Source organism: Corella eumyota, chromosome 4 (genome assembly GCF_963082875.1).
Source record: "Corella eumyota chromosome 4, kaCorEumy4.1, whole genome shotgun sequence".
Lineage (NCBI taxonomy): Eukaryota > Metazoa > Chordata > Ascidiacea > Phlebobranchia > Corellidae > Corella > Corella eumyota.
Window position 1 is genome coordinate 11,630,690 of NC_137493.1, and position 12,959 is coordinate 11,643,648.

At 27.4% G+C, this 12,959-nt stretch overlaps 1 protein-coding gene across 1 annotated transcript; it reads left to right on the forward strand.

Annotated features, from left to right (window-relative positions):
• Positions 1-308: 308 nt before the first annotated feature.
• On the forward strand, positions 309-6,367 carry LOC145750837 (protein lev-9-like). Its single transcript, XM_082566911.1, has 15 exons — positions 309-330; positions 533-676; positions 820-901; positions 1,162-1,256; positions 2,337-2,480; positions 2,627-2,708; positions 2,969-3,063; positions 4,144-4,287; positions 4,434-4,515; positions 4,776-4,873; positions 5,049-5,147; positions 5,234-5,413; positions 5,538-5,627; positions 6,019-6,048; positions 6,197-6,367. Exons 1-15 carry the CDS (start codon positions 309-311, stop codon positions 6,361-6,363), a joined length of 1,554 nt encoding a protein of 517 aa, XP_082423037.1. The 3' UTR covers positions 6,364-6,367.
• Positions 6,368-12,959: the final 6,592 nt, after the last annotated feature.

The window sequence follows — 12,959 nt, forward strand, 5'->3', positions numbered from 1 at the left end:
TAATAACAATTACACTTTATATTATGTAATAAAGTGTATTTATTTATTTTAAACTTAATAATAACCCGTAATATTACTTGAAACTTCAAATGCGTCATTAGGAAAATAGTTTTACTAGTTGTTTATCTCCGGTATTATGTTAATTAAAATTATCATATAGTTAAGTAGTGTTGTGTTGTTCACTTTTAACATTATTTGGTTTTTATTTATCTATTATTTATCTATCTAACACAATGTAGAAAATAATTAATAGTACCGTTTCCAAAATTTGGGTTACATGACTGTATATTTACATTAACTTACCAACAATGGTTTGTTTATTGGCTACATGTGATTCTTGGTTCAATTCCCACTGCTTTCATAATGAAGTGCCTTTTTTAAACCATAAAAAAACAACTAAAAACCTAACTGTTGGGTATTACTAATTTCTTCTACAAACTGCCAAAGTCAACTTAGGACTGGGTTGGGGTTACCAACGTTACTTGATAAAAAAATGCAAAAAACAAAAATTTTTTTTTATTTTTAATATTAGGTAAAGATCGTAATGAAACTGCGGTAAATCTTGAAGACCCTGGCAGAAGTTGCCAAAAACCTTGCACACAAGAGTCAGATTGCGAAAAAGATTCGAAACATTGTTTATGTGATGGATTATGTGGTCTATCCTGTTATAACCCAGGTTTTTTGTTATAAATACTTATGTTTTTAAATTTGAATTTTTGTCATAACAAATCAAATGTCTACAGTAAATATTGTTTTTATTACTATTATATTGCTTATTTTTTTTAATTGCTAAAACTAAATGTTATTCTTTACTTGTAGAACTTAAATGCTCAGATTTACCTGATGTTCCATTTTCCACATCCCAATTTAGTAATGGTCTCTTCTATCAAAGCAAAATTACGTTAGTAAATTAAAATTATATTTGTTTCATATTTTGTATTGCTGTGTTATAACTTGAAATTTATTTTTACCACTATATAAATTTTTGTTTGTTTAAAACTTTTTGTAGTAGATATTTAAAATTTTTTGTAGTGAAACAAGTAAAATGTAAGTATTATATGTAGTTTTACATTGTATTTAGTAACTTACAATTTAAACTAGAACTATGATGTTATTTTAAAAATGTATTCTAATTTCTACATTTGGTTATTGTTTACTTAGATACAAATGTAATGAAGGGTATTACATAAGTGGAAATGCAGAAAGACAATGTCGTTCTGATAAGAGTTGGTCTGGTCCGACTACCGCTTGTTTATGTAAGTACTTTTAATTTTTTTTTAAATGCATACTATTGGACCGTGTTCATTAAGTCGAAGTCGAAGTGCTCAGGGTTTGTGCCTGTTGATTTAATTTAAACAGATCAGAAAGAGTGTTCTTAAAATTAAACGATGAAATCATTCGTTTGCTTTATTTTATTTTTAATAATCTTAATCAGTACAATTACTGCACAACAAGAATGTAAGTTAAAGTTCACATTTAGTTTAACTGTAATAATATGAACTTTTGCGCTAAAAGTTTTAAATGAATTCTGCTGGGTAGTAAAATGTTAGTTAGGCATAAGCAATAACCAGCCATGTTTAATCTACGGTAAATTGAAATAGGTTTTTTCGCATAGTCTATAATAAATCTCGTTCGATCGGTATTCCAATCATAATCGATCTGCTGTTGCCTTACCAACGTATAGGTTTAAATTTTTAAATAAATTGTGATTGCAATTAGCGCTTACAGGCAGTGGCGTAGCCACGTGGGGTCCAAATGGGTGTTTACAGATTTGTCATTACATGTGATGTAAAATTTAAATTCTTAGTTAACAAAAAACTACATTTTGTATAACGGAATGCGTGTATTAAAATAACTGATATATATATCCGAACCGATTGTGATGTCATATTCATGATGTCACCTTATTTAAATTTTTTCAGTGGTTTTGTTTTAAAAAACAGCAAAATTTCTAAAATTAAATAAAATAAGAGACAGTCCTTTAAAACTGTTTAAGGGTATAAAATAAAGTGATTTAGGCGCCATATTTCAAAAAAATTTCCGGGGGAGCATGCCCCCCCTACCCCCCTAGCCGTACTATGATCTAATTTTTTCCTTTTTAAAAAGCCTTTTTGTTTCGTGCGTATTTTTAGATAAAAAAAATCGTATTTTTAATTAACCTAGTTTTAAGGGTTATCAATGGTTTGTTTATTGGCTATATGTGATTTTAGGTTCAATTCCTACTGCTTTCATGATGTGGTGCCCTTTTTTGAACAAAAAAAACTAAAAACTTAACTGTACTAATTTATTCTACAAACTGCCGAAGTCAACAAAAAAAATTTTTTTTTTAATATTAGGTAAAGATCGTAATGAAACTGCAGTAAATCTTGAAGACCCTGGCAGAAGTTGCCAAAAACCTTGCACACAAGATTCAAATTGCAAAGCAGTTTTGAAACATTGTTTATGTGATGGATTATGTGGTCTATCCTGTTATAACCCAGGTTTTTCGTTATAAATAATTATGTTTTTAAATTTGAATTTTTGTCATAAAAAATCAAATGTCCTCAGTAAATATTGTTTTTATTACTATTATATTGCTTATTTTTTTTAATTGCTAAAACTAAGTGTTATTCTTTACTTTTTGTAGATCTTAAATGCCCAGATTTACCTGATGTTCCATTTTCTACATCCCAATTTAGTAATGGTCTCTTCTATCAAAGCATAATTACGTTAGTAAATTAAAATTATATTTGTTTCATATTTTGTATTGCTGTGTTATAACTTGAAATTTATTTTTACCACTATATAAATTTTTGTTTGTTTAAAACTTTTTGTAGTAGATATTTAAAATTTTTTGTAGTGAAACAAGTAAAATGTAAGTATTATATGTAGTTTTACATTGTATTTAGTAACTTACAATTTAAACTAGAACTATGATGTTATTTTAAAAATGTATTCTAATTTCTACATTTGGTTATTGTTTACTTAGATACAAATGTAATGAAGGGTATTACATAAGTGGAAATGCAGAAAGACAATGTCGTTCTGATAAGAGTTGGTCTGGTCCGACTACCGCTTGTTTATGTAAGTACTTTTAATTTTTTTTTAAATGCATACTATTGGACCGTGTTCATTAAGTCGAAGTCGAAGTGCTCAGGGTTTGTGCCTGTTGATTTAATTTAAACAGATCAGAAAGAGTGGTCTTAAAATTAAACGATGAAATCATTCGTTTGCTTTATTTTATTTTTAATAATCTTAATCAGTACAATTACTGCACAACAAGAATGTAAGTTAAAGTTCACATTTAGTTTAACTGTAATAATATGAACTTTTGCGCTAAAAGTTTTAAATGAATTCTGCTGGGTAGTAAAATGTTAGTTAGGCATAAGCAATAACCAGCCATGTTTAATCTACGGTAAATTGAAATAGGTTTTTTCGCATAGTCTATAATAAATTTCGTTCGATCGGTATTCCAATCATAATCGATCTGCTGTTGCCTTACCAACGTATAGGTTTAAATTTTTAAATAAATTGTGATTGCAATTAGCGCTTACAGGCAGTGGCGTAGCCACGTGGGGTCCAAATGGGTGTTTACAGATTTGTCATTACATGTGATGTAAAATTTAAATTCTTAGTTAACAAAAAACTACATTTTGTATAACGGAATGCGTGTATTAAAATAACTGATATATATATCCGAACCGATTGTGATGTCATATTCATGATGTCACCTTATTTAAATTTTTTCAGTGGTTTTGTTTTAAAAAACAGCAAAATTTCTAAAATTAAATAAAATAAGAGACAGTCCTTTAAAACTGTTTAAGGGTATAAAATAAAGTGATTTAGGCGCCATATTTCAAAAAAATTTCCGGGGGTGCATGCCCCCCCTACCCCCCTAGCCGTACTATGATCTAATTTTTTCCTTTTTAAAAAGCCTTTTTGTTTCGTGCGTATTTTTAGATAAAAAAAATCGTATTTTTAATTAACCTAGTTTTAAGGGTTATCAATGGTTTGTTTATTGGCTATATGTGATTTTAGGTTCAATTCCTACTGCTTTCATGATGTGGTGCCCTTTTTTGAACAAAAAAAACTAAAAACTTAACTGTACTAATTTCTTCTACAAACTGCCGAAGTCAACAAAAAAAATTTTTTTTTTAATATTAGGTAAAGATCGTAATGAAACTGCAGTAAATCTTGAAGACCCTGGCAGAAGTTGCCAAAAACCTTGCACACAAGATTCAAATTGCAAAGCAGTTTTGAAACATTGTTTATGTGATGGATTATGTGGTCTATCCTGTTATAACCCAGGTTTTTCGTTATAAATAATTATGTTTTTAAATTTGAATTTTTGTCATAAAAAATCAAATGTCCTCAGTAAATATTGTTTTTATTACTATTATATTGCTTATTTTTTTTAATTGCTAAAACTAAGTGTTATTCTCTACTTTTTGTAGATCTTAAATGCCCAGATTTATCTGATGTTCCATTTTCTACATCCCAATTTAGTAATGGCCACTCTTATCAAAGCATAATTACGTTAGTATATTAAATGTGTATTTGTTTCATATTTTGTATTGCTGTGTTATAACTTGAAATTTATTTTTACCACTATATAAATTTATGTTTGTTTAAAACTTTTGATAGTAGATATTTAAAATTTTTTGTAGTAAAACAATTAGAATGTAAGTATTATATGTAGTTTTACATTATATTTAGTAACTTACAATTTAAACTAGAACTATGATGTTATTTTAAAAATGTATTTTAATTTTTACATTTGGTTATTGTTTACTTAGATACAAATGTAATGAAGGGTATTACATAAGTGCTGGAAATGCAGAAAGACAATGTCGTTCTGATAAGAGTTGGTCTGGTCGAACCACTCAGTGTTTACGTAAGTACTTTTAATTTTTTTTTAAATGCATTATTTTTTTAAATAGTTATATAATCAATGTGCTTTTTTACCATTAAGTTTGGTTCAATTTACTAAACTTAATTGAGGTGCAAATGACAAAAGGCAAATAATACATATCCTACATATAATATTCCTGTTTTGTAACATTACATAGGTGGTTGTAGAAAGTTGAACAGCATTAATAACGCTATTCCAACTCAAAATGCAACAGGATTTGCAATTAACACAAAAGTTGATTTTCAATGCTTAACGGGTAAGAAACTAATAAACAAAATTGGAATGTGTGTTTACAATTTTTTGCAATGACAGGATAAAAATTATAAAGTTTTTTGATGTCAGGTTATCAATTTACTGAGAGTTCTGTAGAATATCGAACATGTCGATTAGATTATACATGGACACCTGTTAACTTTAATTGTGTTAAACGTTCATGTGGCTCTCCTCCTAACATTACAAATGGAAATTTTACTGGAAATTCATTTTCGTTTGGAGACGAAATTTCATATTTTTGCTATGAAGGTTAGTTAAAAATTTTATTATTTTAAAGAATATTTTCTTTTTTAAACTAACAACCTAAAAAAAACACGTCAAAAATATAAGCTTACTTTCCCATAAATTTGCTATTGAAAAATAAACTTTTAAGGTTACATTTTATCTTCTGATTATGCAACTTCTCAGTGTCAAGTAAGCAATGGAAATATGATCTGGAAAAATAATAATCCACAATGCTACAGTAAGAATTTTGTGAAATTTATGTAAAAATAGGTTATTTTTAAAAAGTATCAGGATAAAAATTGCAATTGTGTTATTATAAATGTTAATATTTACTAAACAATAAGAAATAGTCAATTATAAAATAAAAATTACTGTTACTAATTAACCTACGTTTATTTTTTGGCAACAGAATCTTAATTTGCTTTTTTATGTACTTTACTAAATATTTGCAGTTGTTATAAATCAAATCAATGTTTTTTTTCGTTACACCCCTTTATTTGTCATTTAAAATATTTATTGCCTTTTTTATTTATATTTTTAATTTTTTATCTGTATTAGGGTCGTTACACTTACATTTTGTGAACCATCTTAAAAATTATTTTATAAATATTGATTTTCTTATTTTTTAGGTACTGCAACTGCAACAACACCACAAACAGGTTTAATCTATTTTTTTAATCTTTGAATGCAATTTAAGTGAAATAATAGTTGGAATAAATTGTTGATTCTTAATTTATTAATGTAGTTTTTTTCTGATCTTTTACGTAGTAAAAAAAATTTCACATTATTTTTTTAAATTTTTTTTAGATGTTACTGACAATACCATCATTATTGTTGGGTCAGTAATAGCAGCCGTCGTTTTTGTAATTATTCTAGTCGTCATCTACATAAAATGTTGTAAACAAAACAATAATCCTAACAGGACATCGGAACAAAATGAACCTGAACCTGAAGAAATGATTCCTCTTAAATAAATAAACGACTTCCACAGATAAAAACTTTTAATATTTTTTTTAATTTTTATCATTGATTGAACCATTTTTTAATATTTAATTAATTTTTAATAGTATCGTTCAAATAACACTTTGACTAGACTAACCTAAAATAAGGTAAGTTGTATTATAAAATTAAAGGTAATTTTTTTGTCCAGTATTGCGTATCTCAATAAGTTACCTATTATTTTGTACATATATCCAAAAACTCTTCGTATCTGCCTTGTGTTTTTGATCTTTAAAAGCCTATCATGCATTTTTTATTTAAAGTGAAAAGTTGCATTTGGAAAATTATATCGCACTGTTTTTGTATTATTAATTAAATTATCTAGTCTAAGAATTTGCAACATTTGATATTTGTAATTTCATTTTGTATTTTAAGTTCGGCTTAGGGATCCTAAATCTTTTTTACAGTTTTTTTTAATTACTTAATTCGTATTAAAATTAAAATCAATAATTTAAGTGGCGTACAGTCAACCAAATAGAAACAAAATTTAACTAAAAAATAAAATGTAGTCTAAAATTATTTGATTTAAAAAAAATCTTTTTATAAGCCTATTTTATTACATAGGCCTATAAAATAAACTATTAAGTTAAATTTAAGCTGATAAATAAATACACCGATTGGTAATTATAATAAACAAACAACAGTTGACATCTAAAAAAGTTATCAACTAATAACGTACCAGACAGTTGATAAACTTTTTTTATCGAGTTTACACCAAATGTAAAAATAGACTTATTTTTTGAAGAAGAATAACTGTTATCTATTTATTTATATGTAGATAAAATTTAATATTAAATTTTGTTAGCTCTGGGTCCCTGTATTTTAATTATACTTTTATACTTTCCTTTTTATATAAACCATAAAACGAAATAAGTAAACAGCTTCTATTTAATAAAAGCCCACTAACAGAAGGGTTTTAAATGTTTTACATATATTTATTATTATGAAGTTGCACCATTCCAGGTCCTGACGCATACTACGTTATACAATAAAACTTCAGTTTTCCATTAAATTGTTACGAATAGTAAATATTTGCCAGGTATTGTGTTTAGTTCCTTTATTTTAAAACATTTTGAATTATATTTGTTATTTTAAATCTTACTTCGCTTATGAACATAGTTGGTGTTTAAGTCTTAACTTTTTTTATAATATTATTTGAATAACTTGTAGAATGTAGTTATTTTAATCTAATAAGCACGGTAAATGTAAAATTTTCATTTAAGAACTGTAAACTAAAAGTGATCATATTTTTTTTTATAAAAGCTGAAGCAAAATAATATTAAATCAGTAAGTAGGCGTAAGACTAACTTCATTCATAGAAATGGAAAACAATAATTTTGTTTTAATTATTTTGCTGTTGGCTTTTTCTTTTGGCAAAATGGACACACAGCAAGATTGTAAGTATTTCATTTTTTATATTTATTTTCTAAAACCTAAACTTGACGACATATGATCCATCTCGTTTTTAATTTTATCAGTACCAAAAGTCAACGCATAAAAATAAGTTGGTTTGTAATTCTTTTTGTCTTGTCTTAAATGAAAAATTACAAATGTTTATATAGAGTAGAGTGGTAACTGAATATCAGTAACCTTGTATAAACTGTCATCTGGTAATTTGTCTGATTTAATCTCAAAAAGGCTGGAAATCATGACAAAGTCTATTAGTACAGAATATTGCATGGTACAGCACAAGATTGATTTTAACGTTGTAGTAAGTGGAGCCTTGGTATGCCCACGGCGCAACTGGAAACTCCGCTCTTTTATTTTGCGAATTGTGCTTCCAACCATGCGATGTGTTGCACGTTTTTTGTTTAGCAAATTTAATTTTGATTCAAAAACAGTATTATGTAGACGTGTTTTTAAGTATAATAATCGTTGTTATTGGTTATTTTAAAGTATTGTATATAAAATTTATTATTTTGTTAAGTTGCGCACCTGATGTAACAACGTAATATAAAAACGTTGAGTTAGCTAGTCTGTTTTTAAGAGAAAAGCTGTTAATATTGCACCACAATTGCGACTTCTGCAAATATGCATATTATTTTCATATATTAGCACTTTTGAATTTGTTTATGCATTATTTTATTGGAATGCGATAAGCATCGGCTGGCACTGCTGGCAATAACTTTTTATTTTAACGTTACGTTTTATTAACTTTTTAACGAAACTAAAATTATTCGAAAGCAGTAGGGTTTTATTTCGTAGGATATTTCACCATATTGGAATTTATTTAAAGGCAGTAAAGTTTTATTTCGACGGACATTTAAATCAGTTCTGCTTTGTTTCTCAATAAGTTTAATAACAAAACTATGCATTTTTGTTTATCTAAACGTTTTTGGACAGAGATGTTTTTTTCAAAAGCAATTTCCCCAAAACAAATTTTTATTAATTATAAATATATTAATTGGTAGTGTGGTGTGTTGTTTTAAACACTTGGTTTACTACATGAAATTTTTATTTTAAACAGAAAGTAAATTGTTTAATCCCCTAAGCAGTTATGACCAAAACTAAAATTAACTCAGGACTAAGTCTAACTCAGGTTTGCAACAAAACGAGCCACTATATGTGCAAAAATGTGTTGCTGTTTATTTTATTTGTCACATTTCTTGGTTTGTGTTATACAACTTTTAGCACACATTATCTAAAATACACTTCATACTCCGACTAAGGGTAAAACTTTGTGGTTTAATATTTAAATAAATAGCTCATCAGGGTTAGCACGACTAAGGAGGTCTTAAATACATATGTACAACTAATGTTCACCGGCAGCGTGGCGTAGTGGTAAGAATACTTGCTACATCACACATGAGCTTCAATCCCCACTGATCTCATGCTGTAGCGCCCTCGAGTAAGACGCCATAAACGATATGAACTTATGCTGAGCCGGCACTTAATTAGCAGTATAATTATCGGGCAATTATAATCTATAATATCCCAAACTGCTACAGGCAACTCGAGACTAGGTCGGAGTATCTGATGTACTCTATGTTTAAGTCGCGCATTCGACTTTGCCACACCTAGGATGAAGATATATACAAAAAAATGTTTCAAATATTGTTATCTACCCTTTAACGTATTGCAAATAAATGCTGATATTGTTTCCAAATATCTATTTACTTTAATTTTGATCGAGATGACTATTTTTTATATCACTTTATTACTTTTACTGGTTCTTTCGTGTTTAATCCTTGTCAATATATTTTTGATTTAAAGTTTAAGAATGTGGTTGTTAAAACAATTTGTAAAACTTTAATGCATGATAACAATATTAATAAAATTTTTGTAGTGGATCCTTATTGCATAGCGTTGCCAGATGTTCTATTTTCTACTTCGAAGTTTAGTGGTGATCTTCATTATCAAAGCATCGTAAGGTATATAAAAAAATAACTCAATAGTAAAAATTTTTTAAATTTTAAAATTAAATATTTAGTTTACGTTTTTGTAACCGTCTCATTGTTGTATTTACATGTATTAGTAGTCATTTTTCATAACATTTTAAATATACTTTTGTTATTGTTTGCTAACCTGTTCTTAAGTTATAATGTATTAGTTAAAAATGCAATAGGTTTTATTTTTTTTATTTTTTAGGTATCAATGTAATAATGGTTATTACTTGAGTTCTGGAGATTTAGAAAAGTCAATGTCAATCAGATAAAGAATGGTCGGGTTCAGCTCCTGTTTGCACTCGTAAGTATTTTTGTTTTAAAACACTTCTAATACAGGTTGTGCTATAGCGAGATACTCTACACCACCTAATGCCTGGCCTTTTGCATAAGTTATATTGTTTAATTCCTATTGCATTCTTTTGAGGACATCTCCAAAAGAGAGCCCAACAATAACTAAGGTTTAATGTAACTATACTAAAAACTCTTGTTATGTTAACATTTTTTTCAAAAGTATGATTGCATTATTAGGCATAAACTTTATTGTTAAGATAATTTGCGTAAGTTATTTATGTTTATGGGTTGCTTAAACATGTTCTTTTTTTGTTTTAGAATTTATTTCACAATGTGTTGTATTGGTTCTTGTTAATGCTAAACTGGAAACCAATGGTGTGGTATTTAATGACTTTCTAGCATGCAAAAGTATGCCAACTTCAATATTAAAAGAGGGTAAAGATAAGTTTAAACTTTTTTGTTTTAAAATGCTATTGGTGTATTAAAACCCGATTTTGATGTTACATTTTTTAAATTAAAAATATTTTAGTACTTGTTTAAAAAATTTTACTCAATTCTATATCATAAGAATAATCATCTACGGTTTATTTAAAAAAAATATTTAAAGTTTTTTATTTATAAGTTTGAATTTTTTTTAAGTCATTTTAAGAATATTAACTATAGGTATATCTAAATTTAATGCTTGATTTAAGTTATATTTTTGTTTGCTTGTTATATTTAAATAATTGTTTATTTAAAAAAAAAATTAAATATTAATGCTCTGCTTTTAAATTTTATTGATTACATTATGTTATATCCAAACATGTTTTATTGTTTTAGAAAACGTTTTATATGAACTCGGATTTGTTATAAATAATCTCCCGAACAGACCTATTTTGGCACTTTATGACATTTTGCTATACAAAAATATGACAGGAACAACAAACTTTATAAAATTTATTGGCAAGTTTTTTATATCTTTGTAAAACACTTTTAAGCAAGGTCTATTAAATTAACGTAGTTATCTGATTTTATTTAATTGTTTTTACTTTAAAATTAGACAATAGCTACTTTAGTTACTTTGCAATACTTCTCCTGAAATCGTAATTAGTAAAGCTTATTATTATCTAAAATCGTAAACATGTAGCAATTTTTATTTTGAAATTGGTGTTAAATTAAAAACTGTTATAATTAAAATATTACAAAACATTGTTATAAAATTTTCTAAACTTAAAACTTTTTTGTTGTTTTTTATAGATATTTCGATGGAGTAAAAGCAAGAGTGTTATATATTATGCTTTTGTCTTTTTTTATATCGTGTATTATAAATTGTTTTATCCCGCGCTATGCTTATTAATGAAATTACATCCCCTTAAATCGGTAGTAATCCAACTATTTTTTTGGCATAAATATTTTCTGACTTGCGAAAAATAATATTATTTAAAAACATGCAACTCACACATATTAAAGTTTGTACGAATGTTGTGCATTAAATCGTTCTTTATTACTATTCTGTGTTACATATAGATTTTTAAGGTGGCTTAAGTTAAAATGTTTTGATTTTTTATATATCTTACTACATAACTTGAGTTTTTTTACTTGTTTTTTATAGTTATTCGATTTATTTGTTAGGGGGTGTTTAATGAATAATTTGTTTTTAAAGGTTTTTTTTGTTATTTTACTTTTGTCATCCAAATCCGATGTGTAATGTAACAAACGGCGTAAACATTCCAGTTGCCCCAATCTTTGTTGTACTTGTCTAGTAAAGTATTTACCTATCTTGAAACCTTCTGATAATGCGTGTTAAGTTTTAGCGCGAATTACCACGTAATATATGTTGTGTTACATTGGAAAGGGTTACGTTTTGAAGGATCTGCTGAACGGTTGTGTTTGGTCGTTGCGGTGCTAGCCTATATTTGGTAAATAAATGTTATATACTGAACTCTGTACTAGTTTATGAGTTGTCGAATAGGTGCGGCAGTAACCCAACGAAAAGTGCGTAACAGTAATGTCCATTTCTAATATTTTTTTAAAATTGATTTTTTATTTTGTATATATTTTTATCCTCGATGTGGGAGAGACGAATGCGCGACTTAAACATAGAGTAACATCAGTTACTCCGACCCAGTCTCGAGTTACCTGTGGCAGTTTGGGATATTATAGATTATAATTGCCCGATAATTTTGCTGCTAATTAAGTGCTGGCTCAGCAGGAGGTTTTACCGTTGATAGCGCCTTGGGTGCTACAGCATGAGATCAGTGGGAATTGAATCCACGACCTCATGTGTATTGTAGCAAGTGTTCTTACCACTACACCACACTGCCAACCACATTTATAAACAAGGGGTAACGAGCTTCGGCTTTTAATGCTAAATCGCTTATTATCAGATTTAGATGATCTTTTACTAACCATTGTCATTCGTAACAAATGTTTCGTTAGTTCATTAAATATGTTTTTGCATATCTCATTGTAATATGTTTTTTTGTTATATGATTTGTTCTACTTTAAATAACTTCGAAAAATATTTTTTTCTATTTGATGGATATAAATACTGTAAATAAGTTAAGTGAGGTTGAAATGAAGCTTTTTACATAGTTTATAGATTTTGTGTTGTACAATATTTTCTTTAGCTTTTATTCTGATTTCTTGTTGATTTGTTTCTGATCAAAATTGCCTGTAAAGATAAAATTTGCTAGATTGCATCCCTGGACAAGTTTTGGTTATAAGATAGCGAGTTTTGTTTGACACGACTATTTTGTATATTTTAATTAAGTGTGGCCTTCTCATCGCTGTTTATTTTTACAGAATCCTTTATTGGGGTTTAATATTTGCTTTAGTCAATGTAGCATCGTATTTAATTCTACAAATTAAAAAGCTTTTAAAAAATGTTATTTTTGAAAAAAACAACAATTAAT